Consider the following 14,918-nt stretch of genomic DNA (forward strand, 5'->3'; position numbering starts at 1 on the left):
CAAGATCGAATTGCGATTTATATAACCATTTTGCAATACCGCTTGATTGGCGCGAGTAGAGGCGACGCTTACGGTGACTGGCAATCGGCGCCATGTTGTGATAGTGACCTGCTCTTCAGAGTTCGATTTCGAGATTACTGCGTCTATGTTGGACGAGAATGCCTTATACGATATTAAACAGTTGGCGCCATATTGGGATGGTAGCTTCCTCCATAATCACATTGCGGTCGGCTGAGATAAGTTCCACTGTTGAGTGTAAGTAATTTTATTTACTTTTCATGTTATTTGCTTACCGCTCCTTCGGTTATTATTAGTACGGAGCTAAGCGTATAAAGTTGTATATGTTTGATTTGATGATATCCTCATATTATCGACAGTGACCTCCGAATACTGTCTGAGTTACCACCATATTCAGGGATAATTCGAATGTGTTGACCATGTTTAACGCATGTAAATATAGTTTAAGATTGGGAAAGTGGGGTTATTTTAATCACGTGAGTTAATAACATGGAATAAGTCAGAATGGGAGTAATTGTCTAAACGAAAGTTTCCAACAAAATGGCGGCTTGCGAAGTTTAGTTCTCAATACGCCATGTTGTTGTACGGTTCGGTATGTCTCCAGGCGCAATGTTCGATGTCCACTCGCAGCTTTGGGAAGAGGTTGCCACCTTATGAACCTCTGTTGGCAGAGATAGAGTCTGCTCGTAGTGGATTCCACCGTGGTTGAGCCGTTTCATTGCAGATTTTTGGTATTTCGGAAACTTTCTCATGGTTTAAAATTATTTTAGTTAGTTTTATACAGTTGTAGCTATCTACTCGCCAAATCGCGTGTCGGGAAAAATCTGGAAGTATGGAAAAATTACTGTAGAATTTCGATACAGTCGGCTTGATATAGTCGGCTGCCCCGAAGTTCCTTTATAATATTACATTTGCATGGAGGGCAAGAGCGGTGTTCTGTGAATTTTTGATGGATGGGAAATATTGTCGAGGATAAGACGTATTTTAGTAACAGATTATAGAAGCAGCTTCCTATTGGCTATACGCGGCGGTAGGGGAGGTTTGGAAGTATAGTCTTAGATGCCATGAGCGATTTTTGTTCTTATTGCCGAGTAACTGATCTCTTCTAGTGGATCTCTTTTATTTAACGAAATGAGAGGAGCCGGCCGAAATGAGGTTCACGGTCGAGCTATGTTGCGGCGGTATGATAGCGTGAAGATTTCCCCTGTACGTATAGAGTTTGAACATTGGATGATCATCGGCGCACTGATTTCGCTTAGAGGCACTGCGAGCGGAAATAAAATTATGATGAAACATTGAATTCGAATTCATGAGCTTTGACTATTGTAGTATTTAGCCGTTTCTCTAAGGACAAGGCTAGGATTGTAGCTTGAATTCAGCCATTAGAGTTATCACGATGGAATAAGGGAATGCAGGGTCTAGGACCGCACGTATCAATGGACTCACTTGAAGAAGACTCACTTGAACTGATTCGCGTTGACTTTGGCTACGATTTAAGGACACGATAATGATACAATTCTCTTATGACGAACGCGGCACTGTCCCTGTTCGATTATAAATTGTCCGAGATTTGTGATAATGAGCTTGGGCTGGTTACTAAAGTTCAATTCTTCACCTTATTTGTAAAACGTTCAAACTGCGGCGGAAGGAGATCACTGGTGATCTGTCAGTTTTGCGATTTTTGTGTCCACTGCGTGACACTAACATCGTGGCGTCAGCGAGGGCGTGTTTCGACTCGCGGAAACTATTTTCGGTCTGCTTCGAACACTCGATGGGCGCGTTGTCCTTTTTTGCATCTTTTAGTAAATTGTTGAGTGGTTGGAGGATTTTTGCGGCCGCTGATGTGAAATTTTGGTAGAAGTTAATCATACCGGGGTACCTTCGCAGTTGCTTAGTAGCGAGCTTTAGAACGTTCACAATCGCTTTAACGCGCTCGACCAACGGCTTAATTCCATCGGCGTTTACGGTGTATTCTAAAAATGTGATTTCGCTCGAACCAAATTCTTATTTCGCGGGGTTAATTACGACACCGTAATCGTTTAACCGTTCGAAGGTTCGCAAGTGATCGCGGTGTTGCTGCTCGTCTTCCGAGGCTATCAAGAGATCGTCGATGTACGCGTATACGAAGTCTGAAGCAGGCCGGAATCCGTACATGAATCGTAGCCACGTTTGCGCTATGCTGTCGCAAAAGAGTGCGGAGGTTGTTTGAAAGTAAAAAAATGGGAGACAGGACACCCTCCCAATTCTACAGAGAATTGAAGAAGCTAGCCGCCCCATCGATTTCTGACGACCTCGTTCTGACGCTTCGGAAGAACCGCCACCCAGTTAATGTGCAACGGATCCTGGCTGCCATAATGGAAACAAGTTCGAATGACCTCACCACAGTGGCAGACAGGATCCACGAAATAAGCCCAGAACAGTCCGGACAGACAACAGCGGACAGCGAGGAATCGAACCGTCCCCAGTCACGAAGTCCGCGGACCAGTAGCGTAAATTCGCGCGCTGCTCCTCGACGGTCGTCGCAAACCACGATCGCGATCCCCGAATATCCGAGACATGACGCAGCAAAATGGTAGGATGCACCGTAAACGTAAACATTCCAGAAGCTACGACTATTAAGCAACTGCGAAAGTATATTCGTGATCCTCTCCAGGAATCGGCACCTGCAGCAAGTCGAGGATGCAGTGGTGAGTCCATCAGTCACGGGACGATACGAAAAATTAAAGAGTGAAATTATCCGCAAACTGGCTGATTCAAACAGCACGAGAATGCGAAAGTTGCTGGAGTCTGAAGAAATGGGCGAAAGAAAGCCGTCCTAATTGTATCAATACCTAGGAAAACTCACCAGGCACGTAGCATCCCCAGTCGGAGCGTTCGAAGCGTCAACAGGTAAATTTAATCACATGCACATAACGTGATGCAATATTCGCAAGGCTACCGATATTGTCTAACGTGTATCGACCGGTTCTCGCGTTGGCCCCAAGCAATACCCATACCCGACATGGAAGCGTCAACCATTGCTTCAGCTCTCCTTTCCACTGTACAATCGAAAATAACAACCGATCAAGGACGCCAATTCGAGTCACAATTGTACAAGGAACTATGCTGGTTCTCGGTATCGAAAGTTGAAAGCGGCGACAAAGTGCCACGACACGAGCAACTGCGTCGAAATTTTCGAACCGCGATAAAGGAGGACCTAAACGCAGCGGCAGCCGAAATGATTTGCGGCACCGGCATACGATTGCCGGCGGAATTTTTCATCGCAACTGAGCAGCAAGCCAACGCGGAGTATGCGAACTGGCTTAAAGAACAGATGAGAAAGGTCAGGCCATACCCGGCTACGCGTCATGGCGGAAGGAAAATTTCCGTTTTTAAAAAATTAGAATCGTCGCCGTATGTTTTCTTGCGTCATAGCGCGATAGGAGGCCCTTTACAGCCTCAGTTCGACGGACCGTTCAAGGTTGTAAAAAGAGGCGAGAAGGACTATGTTATTAAAATAAACGATCGTGACGTAACGGTTTCCATAGATCGTTTAAAGCTGGCGTTCGTGGTCCCAGACGACCTTGAAGAGAGGACCGCCTAACCTCGGGACATACTTATTCCGATAAAGCAAGCGAATGCGCGCGACGAAAACAGCGCAAACAGCGGTCAAACAGCAGAGGAAAACACTAGGAATAGGTATGTTACGCGGAATGGTCGTAGAGTTCGTTTTTCCGACTGGTTCCAGTCAGGTCTCGATTAGGTGTTCTGGATTGTCGGATCGATGTATTGATAATAAAAATAGCGACGACAAGAGAAACTTGGTAGATATTTTATAAATTTAACTTAAACCTTATCACTGGAAGGGGGGTAATGTAGCGGCACGTGAGGAGGACAATTCAAATCCTGTTGTTGTTTTGCTTCGGAGTATTAAGACCGTTAGGTCACAAGTATTGTGGGGGGCACGAGGCGGCTTCGGGTTCTCAGGGCGTAGGACCACGCCCTGGGAAACCCCGATGAATCTGACGTTCTCCTATGGCCTGATGGTGACTGGGCGGCGTCTTCGGCCCCCGCCAGTTCGCCGATCCGGTGCGGAGAACCTCGGAGAAGTTGGTGGGCCCGTATCTGCCAAGACCACTCACCTCACCTTCCTGTGGGGCTCCCTGTCACCCTGCGCCGGCCTTGGCTACCGGTGCGGGGAGGAAGGCCAGGGACTGCCCGGCGCGAGTACCCATGTGTCCGGTGTGCGCGGACCTGGGAATGCCCGCGTCACACCGTATGGAGTCATCGGCATGCAAACCGCCTACCCGTAAGAGGAGGACCGCACAGGAAGCAAAGACCATTCCAGGCAACGGAGGGGACGCGGCGAAGAGGAAGGAAAAGATACCGCCGTCAAATGACCCCATGAGGGACAGAAGAGAGGACAGAGAAGGTGGACACAACGACGGTGAGGGGAACGGCCAGGAAGAGGCTATGGAGACGGAGCCTTCCCCGACCTGAGCGGAAGAAGAGGAGGAGGACAACCTCTGCTCCTGCAGTGCAATCTCAACCGCTCCCGCCAGGCTCAGGACTTGATGTTCCAGAGCCTGACGGAGCGGCGGATTGCTCTGGCGGCAGTGGCCGAGCCGTACACCATTCCCGACGCGTCACGAGGCGCTGGGGATCTGATCGGTTCGGTCGCCGTGTTCTGGACCGGGATCGCGGGGAGCCCCTCCTGCTCGGTGATCGAGCGGGGACGGGGCTTTGTGGCCGTGAAATGGGGCGACCTGGCAGTGGTGGCCGTCTATGTGTCGCCCAACATCAGCCGGACAGAATACGCCTTCTTCCTGGACGGGCTCGCGGCTTGCGCGAGGCGTTTGGGCGCCTGCCCGTCACTGGACCTCGGGGACTTCAACGCCCACTCAACGGCGTGGGGCTCCCGCAGGACCAACGGAAGAGGGCGCGACGTACGTGACTGGGCGGCCGCACTCGACCTGCGGCTTATGAACCGGGGGTCGTCCAGTACGTGCGTGGCGTGGCGGGGAGAGTCCATAGTGAACCTCACATGGGCAAACCCTGCCGCATCCCGCCGTGTTTCCGGTTGGGAGGTCTCCCCGGAGGAGACCCCCTCGGACCACCTCTACATCTTCATGGAGGTGGCGGTTGGCGACGTGATGGGCGAACGTTCGTTGGGTGGCCCATCAGCCCACCGGGAAGGAGAAGAAGATTCCCGCGGTGGGCGGTGACCCGCCGTGACGAGGACTTCATGGCGGCGGCCGCTATAGCCGTCGCTTGGTTCGAAGAATCTAGGACCGACGAGGACGTGGAAGCGGGAGCGACCCGGCTGAGGCGCGACATGCACGCGATCTGCGATTCGTGTATGCCGCGGTCGGGAACCCCCTCGCCGCGCCGGCGCTGTGTACTGGTGGTCCGAGGAGATAGCTCGTCTCCGCGAGACATGCATCCACGCCCGCGTCGGTACACCAGATCCCGCCGTAGGCGGCGGGTGGACGAAGACACGGTGGCTCGTCTGTACGAGGCCTACAGCGAAGCGCGAAGGCTCCTCCAACGAGCCATGAAGGAGGCGAAGTGGCGGGCCTGGGGCGAGCTTCTGGCCAGCCTCAATTCTGACCCCTGGAGGCGCGCTTACAAACTGGTATTGAACAAACTCCGTCCATGGGCGCCTCCCTTGACGGAGAGCATGGACCCTCGATTCCTGGACGAGGTTGTCGGCACCTTGTTCCTTGGAGTAGCGAACGAGGGAGATGGCAGCCTTACCGAAGAGGAGGAGCAGGAGCTTCAACCGCCAGAAGAAGAACCACGTGCCTCCGCGGGAAGGTGGAGCCCGGGATTGAAGGTCACCGAGGAAGAACTGGCCGGGGCCGTCGGGAGGATGGGAGCGCGGAAAGCTCCGGGTCCCGATGGAGTCCCGGCCCGCCTGTGAAAGGACGTCGCCGGCGTCTTGGCCCCGAGACTAATACGTCTGTTCGACGGATGCCTGTCTCGGGGTGAATTCCCCGCGTCGTGGAAGGAGGGGCGGATGGTCCTGCTGCCAAAGCCAAGGCGCTCCCCGGACTCGCCTTCCGCCTTTCGACCGGTGTGCCTTTTGGACGAGGTGGGCAAGCTGCTGGAGAGAGTGGTGGCTGCCCGCCTGGAGTCGCATCTGTCCCGGAGTGAGCCCGGACTGCACGACGGTCAGTTCGGTTTTCGAAGAGGGCGGTCTACGACCGACGCTGTCGCCAGCGTCCGCTCCTTTGTCGAGGGGGCCGAGCGACATGGTTACGTGGCGCTGGCCGTGTCGCTGGACATGGTCAACGCCTTTAACCGCATCCCCTGGGACAGGATATGCCGGGCCCTCGAATTTCATCGGGTGCCCGCGTACCTGCGGGGTGTGATCCGGGCGTTTCTGGGGGACCGGAGTATCGTCTATACCGTCCGGGGCGGAGGAGTGACCGGGAGGGCTGTACACCGCGGGGTCGCGCAAGGTTCGGTGTTGGGTCCATTGCTGTGGAACATCGCGTACGACGCAGTGCTTCGGACACCGATGCCTCCGAACTCGACACTGACGTGCTACGCCGACGACACGTTGGTGCTGATCTGGGGCACGGCATGGGGTAGAACCGTCCGCCTGGCGGAGTTGGCAGTGGCCTGCGTGGTCGGCGAGATCAAGGAATTGGGACTGAGGGTGTCCCCAGGGAAGTCCGAGGCAATGTGGTTTTGCCGCAGGGCCGATCACGTGACGCCTCCAGCGGGCTATTGCCTGAGGTTGGAGGGGGCTGAGATCGGGGTCGGAACCAGCATGAAGTATCTGGGCCTAACCCTCGACAGCCACTGGACCTTCAGCGCTCACTTCGAGTGCCTGGCGCCGTCTGTTGAGACGACGGCGAACGCCTTAGGACGTTTGCTGCCTCGGCTGGGCGGGCCCGACGTAGGAGCGCGCCGGCTGTACGCCTGTGTGGTGCGATCGAAGCTCCTCTACGCAGCTCCGATCTGGGCAGAGGACTTGATGACCAATCGTCGCAAGCTCCTAGTGATCAGGAGGCTGCACAGGACGGTGGCCATCAGGGTAGTGAGGGGCTTCCGTACCATTTCGGCGGCGGCAGCGGCGGTGCTCCCCGGGTTTCCACCCTTCGAATTGCAGGCCCTAGGGTGTTGCGAGATTTACTTCCACACTCGGGGTGTGTTGGGCGAGGTGGGCCCGGCGGGCGCCGACGTCAGGGTTCGGGCTCAGCGAGCTTTGCTCGACAGATGGCGCGCCAGCCTCGACACGAGAGCCGGTGCACCGGGGATAAGGGGTCCACGGGGCCGTCCTTCCAAACTGAGACCTTTGGTTGGACGGCGGCGGACTTCCTCTGACGTACAGGGTGACGCAGGTGCTCACCGGACACGGCTGCTTCGGTGAGTATCTGCACCGAATCGGGACGGAGGCGGCCGCGCGTTGCCACCACTGCGATGCGAGCCTGGATTCGGCGCAACACACGCTGGAATACTGCCCGGCGTGGGCGCGGCCGCGCCTTGACCTCATCGCGGAAACTGGACTCTCGCCGCCGACGATCCTCGAGGCATTGTTGGTAAGCGAGAGAAGGAGGAGGGCCGTGACCTCATTCTGTGAGCAAGTTATGCTTCGAAAAGAGGCCGCGGAGAGGGTGAGGGTGCGGAACTCTCACCCTGAGAGGATTGACCGGCGAGGGCGCGGCAGAGGCCATGGACGCGCTTCAGTGAGGCGCGCTAAGTCCGCCGCGCCCCCCGGTGGGGTGCAAACTTAGGCGCTGGCAATAGCTCAGCGCCCCGGAGCCGCAAAGCAGCCCGGTTCTCTACCGGGGGTGGGGGGCGGTGTATCGCTCACACCGGTTTCCGGGCCCCTTTCAATCGCAGCCGGGACGGTGATCGTGGAGGTTTTAGTCGGTTGGAGTCCGGCACTACCATGCCGCTTTTCCTCAGAAGCGACCTGGTGTCCGTGCGGATTTCCTCCGCGTTAATAAAAAAAAAGTCTCAAGTATTGTAAGGAGTAATGAACTCCGACCAAAACAATGTCGCTGCTACTTACAATCGTCAAACGCAGTCGAGTTCAAATTTTCCGGCTGTCTCCTGACCAGTATGAATAAACAGACGCAATCACGAGCGACAGAATTCATCGAACAGAGTCGAAGCATTTTGATGCATTAACAAGCATCGCAGTGATCTACGAAGTCTCTCTGAGTATTTAAGGGGTATTTATTCCGTAACTCAAAATTGTACCAGCGGACTCGCAATTTGTCCGTAATTGATTATTCAATTGAAAATATATTTAACGGATTGCGACGGCAATAATTTGTCTTCGTTATTTCGCTACACCAGAACAGACCTATCCTCCACAAATAAATAAGTAATGGTGTGCCGTGTAATGAGGAGGCTGTAGAAGTTACGTGGCGATTAGTAGGTTGGAGTATGTAGCGGATGGATTTAATGCACCGCTTTAATATTTTAATATTTTTATTTATTTTATTTATTCTTTTATTTTATTTTATTTATTTATAATTTTGTATTTATCAACTAGTATTGTTTTATTTGTTTTATTTATTTATTATCTATTATTTTAAGTTATTTATTTACTTACTTATTGTTTATTTTTTAGTTATTATTTATTATTGTACATTTATGCATTTATTTATTTATTCTTTGTTGGTTATTTATTCATCTGCCTACGTGACTATTTATTTTTATTTACATTATTGATTTATTTTATTGTTTATTCCTTATTGTTCATATTTAGTATATATTGTTTTGTATTTATCTATATGGTGGCGTTTGGGCGCGCATCATCGGGTCTTTAGCAGAATGCAGGCGTTAGATAGACAAGTGAACTGTAGATAGCACAATATTACTGTATTTATACTATCATCTGATCGGCTTATTTGTTGACGACTTGGCGAGTTTATGGACAACGATTGGATACTTTCGGACGGTATATGGGCAGGATGTTGAGGACTTGGCGAAGTCTATGGACTATGTAATTATATATGTCGAGTCAAAATCCGAATCTGGGCCCGAGTCGTCCTCGTGGCGGGGGCTTGGGGCAGGTAAGGATTCTTCACTGAAGCTATCCATTTTCTTGCAGTGAAGTTACATTTATTGACACACAAAAATGTTACAGAGTTGACACAAACTCACAATGATTACACACTCGCGACGCTAGTGACAATGGTCTTAGGTTCGATAACGAATTCGCGGATAACAGGATGGTAGTCGTACGCACTCACAAAATCTAAGTCGGATTCTTTGTTAATATTCACTGACCGTAAGGCGTTAATCTTTTTGTCAATGAGATCGCAGGAGAGAATGACTTTCCGTCCCGGTGATACCTCAGAGGAAAACTATGATGGGGTGTGTCTAAGGACACGAGATTGTCACGTAATTTTTGGGTTGGTCGGTGAAAATAAAATATAGCTGAGTCGTAACACAACTATTTACTTGGTTTTAATCAACCTTTATTATGAATTCAGCAATCACAATGTAACACGCACTGAATTAACATAAATCACAATTCACTCCAACCACGTTATGTAAGACTTAGTTACAACAATACATTAAGTACGCGACTTATAAGGGTAGAGACCGATATAGATATGTTGACTATTCCAAGGATACAGAATAAGTGAAGTTTTACTGACGATACTGTGTCTGAGGAAAGCTAGGGGTGGGTGTGTCTAAGGACACGGGACTATCGGATTTGTTGATGACAATTTTGGTTAAGGAAGTGAGGGCAGTAGACACCATCTCCGATTGGATAATAGGACGGTTGGTGGACCAGGAAGGGTTTTAGCCGCCCTCGCGAGAAAGTTGCCAACGGAACATACCAGATGTGGAGGAAACCAACTTTCTAAGCTAACACGTGATAGACAATAAGCGTAAAGGAAAATTTAAGACAGGAAATACTCGCTTGGTCCGAAGGACCTTAACTATAAAAATGCCAAGGCCCCCTGGTGGGCACTTAAGACTATTGAGGGTGCGCGAGAAGGATATGCAGACATCTGGGTGCCATCCTGTCCGTGGTGTGTGGCCTGGTCTCTGATATGAATTGACGTTAGAAGATCATCGGATTCGTCGGGGATATCCTACGTTCGGAAAGTAAGGGAAATTGACTTTGCTGCTAATTGGTCAACCTCCATATCGGTGGTTAGAAAAAGATGCTAGCCGCCCTCGAAGGAAAGTTGCTAGTGGGAGACGCCGCTCGTTGAAAAATAGGTCTCCCCTATCTTCCCGTAGTTGGGACAAAGACTGTTTGTCTGTTTGAAGGACTTTAGTTGACTAAATCTTGAGATTTATAACGGGCCCTCGAGCTAGCCGAACATGTACTGCGGAGACGCATCGACATCTGGCAATCATCTTACTCGAAGAATAGGGTCTGCGTGTGGCGAGCTACGGGACAGAGACCGTTGGAATGTTTACTGTCGCGTGTCGCCACGAATATTTCTTTTAAGGAGAGCTATAGAATTACTCCATATCTTTGTTATACAAAGCGTTCATCCCGTGACCGCGGCTGCGTTCGGCGACTGGCTGTCGCCTCGAGCCCAAGTTCATTATCACAACTCTCGAACAATTACAATCGGATTGAATAACTACAATTGTTTAATTACAGCTATAGTAGACTCTAGGTTACAATATTGCGGGATTATCAAAAATTCCAAAGGCTCCGATGTTCTTTCATCTCCGACATATATAATTCGTGACATCCTTGTAAAATCTAGATATGATTCTTTTGTTAGTTTTTCGTAATTGTATCACAATTTCAAGATTAATTAAACGAATATTTAATAATGATTTTAACACCGAAAATAACGATTATTATACTGCGAATTTTTATATGAATACAGTATGTTAGAATATGTGAAATATAAGTTCCGGCCAAATAACATCAACAAACGAAAAACAGTTTTGTACGAAGAAAAACAAGAAAGACATAAAGAATAACACACTTTGTTTTCGAGAAAATTGATCTTGGAAATCTGTTTGAAACATGTAAATTTGGTTAGTCTCCGACTAAGCAGACGGAAGTTATTCTACCTGCAAAAATAAGAGAAAAATGTGGAATAAAATCTTTCCGTATGAAGCTTCACTTTCAAGAAAATCGAATTTCTTCGTGCTCGGTTGATAACACTGTTCGACACATATTTAATTTTGCAACCTTCAATAGGCGATTCTTGTAGACTTTTGCGAGCTACACTCGAATTTGCAAACCGTTTTTTCCTATAACTCACAATTTTTGAAAAAGTCAATTTTGAAGAAAATCGGAAATTTTCAACTTTGGAAATATTTTATCTCCTTGTAGTAGCAGCTATTGAGTTACGGCTGAGACAAAAAAATTCTGTGGACTCTCCCGAATAAAATGATATGTATTGTTATTGCATTATGAACATTTAAATATGTTTAAATAATTATTAGAGCGAAAAAGCATCTCAGACGCAACATTTGTTCTTACATTTCTCAGTTTATTGAAAAAACTAAAGGTCTAGGAGAAAATGTAACTACAATACGCGATACAACAAACATTTCTGCTAAGGCAAGCATCATCTACCGTATTTCATTTGCGATATAGAAGCACAACTCACGATGGCTTGTTCGCCATTCGGTAGAACGGAACCGCTAAACGCACGTAGTTCTACTTTCATCGAAAATATTAACATTATCAAGATTTTTAGATTTCTTATATCGCTACTTGGTATTGATGGTGGCACAACTAAAAAGAATTTCAAATTTGCTTTTATTGAATAGCAAATCTACATTATGCTTTTCTTTCTATCATATAAAACGGTAAATTTAAAATTCCGTCAGTTTTGCGCTACAGGACAAAATTATTAGGTATCGCCCTGACCTTAGTTTTACGATAATAATTTCATATCTTCAGTTGTTTGCGACACTATAAGTGGAAGGTCATACTGCTTTCGCGAATAATGGTATATCTTGTGTTTAGTCAGTCTGATAATGTTATTGAAATGACTCGTTGAAATTCTCTTCGAAAATTTTAAAAAGACTCTTCTTTAAAATTTACCTTTTTGCGAATTGCGATATATGTTTCTGCTTCATCGATTGAAAAATATTTACTGAAAAATATTCCGTCAATTTTGGAAGTTTATTTTCAAACTCTTCTTTCTCATTCATTTAAAAATTCCCTTTCTCGAGCTCTGTATTCGAATCTCTCCGATGCTTTGACATTTCACAAATAATAATTTGTGAATCATATACTTGTAAATAATAATTTGTCACGACAGTCGTAGTTTTCTGATAGTTGTGAGATAAGTACCGAGGATCATAATCCTTCTACCAGAAGGTTCATCGTCTTCTCTGCTCCGTGGCTGGTTCTTTCTAGAGCATCGTTAAGCCAGTTTGAGAATTTCTTGTGACATTTGCTTTCGAAAGTACACTGAAATTGTGCATCCATTTGAGAGTTTAAGTTAGAGAAATTTACCAAATGTCCAGCTGAACAAATTCTAAAGTACAAATTCTAAAGTAAATTGAATATTAAAAAAAAAAAAAATTTGAGAGCAGCTTGAAAGCTTGTTATCACACACTCTCAGAATCGTCTATTTGAGATTCGCTCGTTCGTTTGTTCGTCTGTTCTACAGTTTGTTTCGAAATACAAGTGAGGTGAGATAACGACTCAACGAAAGGCTTTGTGCTCTTATATTTGCGTACAATTGCATACAATTGGGTGTAGAGATAAAATACGGATAATGTTACGCCACGAGGCTTACCACAGGCTGTATTTTCTAACCGTCGCTCGCGGTCCTACAACGTCGCAGACGGATCGTCGCGGCTGCCCGGCAAACAAACATTGTAGTGGCAAGCGCATGGTGGCGCATTTTACCTCGCGTAAAAGAATGTGGCGTGATCCGAACGTAGTGGGGGTCGCCTTCCAGAAAAAACGAAAATAATCGAAAGGAGTTCAGTTCCTTCTGACGAGTCAAACGTGACACTTCGACAAATCTGACAAGCAAACGAATTTATCTAGAGATATCGCAAAGTCGAGTCAAATTTCTGTAACATCTTCATCATATTATTGTAAAATATATTGTTCTATGTTAACCTGTTAATACAGTGTTACATTCATTAAACCACCTCTGTTATCCTAAACGAAACAGGGGAACGACTATTTCGCGGCGTCGATTAACATCATCGTAGCGAGAATTTACGCCTCTCGCTGACGCGTTCTCCTAGCGGCCGCGTCTCTCCGCGAACGGTCGTAACAGATAAAGTAGGATAAACAGAGATAGTCGCCTCTCACTCTCCACTGGAGTTGTAGCATGGAACGCCGTAACAACCGAGAGTCTCCTCTCGAGCTCAAAGGTTAAGGGCACAAAGCTATCGGCGATGTCAATAGTTTTCTGTTTATTTTTAAAGTCAGCATGCGATGGCGGGTTAGTGGCCACGCGCAGTTTTTGCGAGATATGTAGGTTTAGATCAAAAGGAATATGTGTGTGTGTGTGTATATATGTTTGCAGTCAATGCTGGGTGAAGACAAGGGAGCTTAGTCAGCGAGTTTAAGCGAACGTCTCTTTTTACCTAGCAGTTAAATAATATTTCAATCTCCCGTAATACCCATTCGCTCTATCACACCTACATATATTATGAATAAAATATAAGAGTTAGGTTCACGTTAGGGCATTAATCCGGTAGCAACTGACGCATATGTCGCTTTATTCTTATTAAGATGTGACGATATGACTTTATGATATACAGTTTTGCCCTCCTTTTGAGATAACGGCTACTTTAGAATAAGACTAAACAAAAATACATAGATGTTTCGATGATAAACGATAGCGATATGAGTATTCAGTGCCTTAAAAATTAATTACGGCAGAGAATTTTTTAGATTAGAAACTAAAAGTAGAATATTAAAGTTTGTGTTTGTAAGATCAGAAAAGTATTACATTTTTCTGAATATTTCTTTTCATTATTTTCTATCATTTTTCATTCGTTATTTTGTTTTATATATTAAAATGAATACAAACAAACTTCCGAATAAATAAAAATATAAACCTATTTCACTCCACAATTCAAAACTTCTAAAGTTTACTTTATTTTCTACTCTAAAAAGTTTTTTAAGACATTCAGATATTCTTCAGATATTAGTTCCTATCAGTACATACACGTCGCTATTAACAAAATGTTTATGTATTTCCACTACCCTTGTTCTAAAATAGCTATTATTTTGAAAATTTGTAAAAAAATCTTTTAATCCTTTTAGGAGATGTATGGCTGAACTGAGATCGCAGGTGAAATTAAATTTTCGATGTTCTGTAAACTTTTGCTAGCACTAAAGATAGCAAACAACAATTCATGCCAAATTATTGTGGACGAAATAAATTCAAAATTAATTTCATTCACAAGCAAAGCACGCGATTCACTGTTGATTTGAGAATCTTCTACTCCTTCACTTAATTTTTCTAGTGCACCTTCATTAATCTCTAAAAAGCTGGCATTTTGCCATTGAAATTTTGAATTTGTATACAACTTACATATTGCACAAACTTTGCAAGTTTGTTCCTGAAGTTCGGCCATGGCAAATATCACTCAGGACCAGTTTACTGGATGATTGCACCGAATGAACCACTGGTCTCCAAAACGGTCTGACAATTATTATTACACTAGAAGTAATTTTTAGCATGATAAAGTAATATATATGCTTGTTACATGTTTCTTATTCAGGATAACATCTCAAATTTGATTTATTTCACTTATTTCCTTTATTCGTAGAAAGTGCTTTGTATAAACAAATATTAATAACACTTATATCCACTAATTTGCAAAAATTCAGAACTGTGGTTGATCGATATTCATCTTGCGTGGCATGTGACACAGAAATCTAAACTGTTCGTCTGAATACGCATATAACATACACACACGTTATAAAATATAATGTTTGTATCAGTCAGTGCCGTTTCATTACCAGTCAACTCACCAAA

General features: G+C 46.3%; 2 protein-coding genes across 2 annotated transcripts; both read left to right on the forward strand.

The window, feature by feature from the left end:
• Positions 1-3,019: 3,019 nt before the first annotated feature.
• On the forward strand, positions 3,020-3,601 carry LOC117240565. Its single transcript, XM_033506571.1, has one exon. It carries the CDS (start codon positions 3,020-3,022, stop codon positions 3,599-3,601), a length of 582 nt encoding a protein of 193 aa, XP_033362462.1.
• Positions 3,602-5,242: 1,641 nt separating this feature from the next.
• On the forward strand, positions 5,243-5,920 carry LOC117240566. Its single transcript, XM_033506572.1, has one exon. It carries the CDS (start codon positions 5,243-5,245, stop codon positions 5,918-5,920), a length of 678 nt encoding a protein of 225 aa, XP_033362463.1.
• Positions 5,921-14,918: the final 8,998 nt, after the last annotated feature.

This window comes from Bombus vosnesenskii, unplaced genomic scaffold (genome assembly GCF_011952255.1).
Source record: "Bombus vosnesenskii isolate JDL3184/JDL3185 unplaced genomic scaffold, Bvos_JDL3184-5_v1.1 scf7180000014790, whole genome shotgun sequence".
Taxonomy (NCBI): Eukaryota; Metazoa; Arthropoda; class Insecta; order Hymenoptera; family Apidae; genus Bombus; species Bombus vosnesenskii.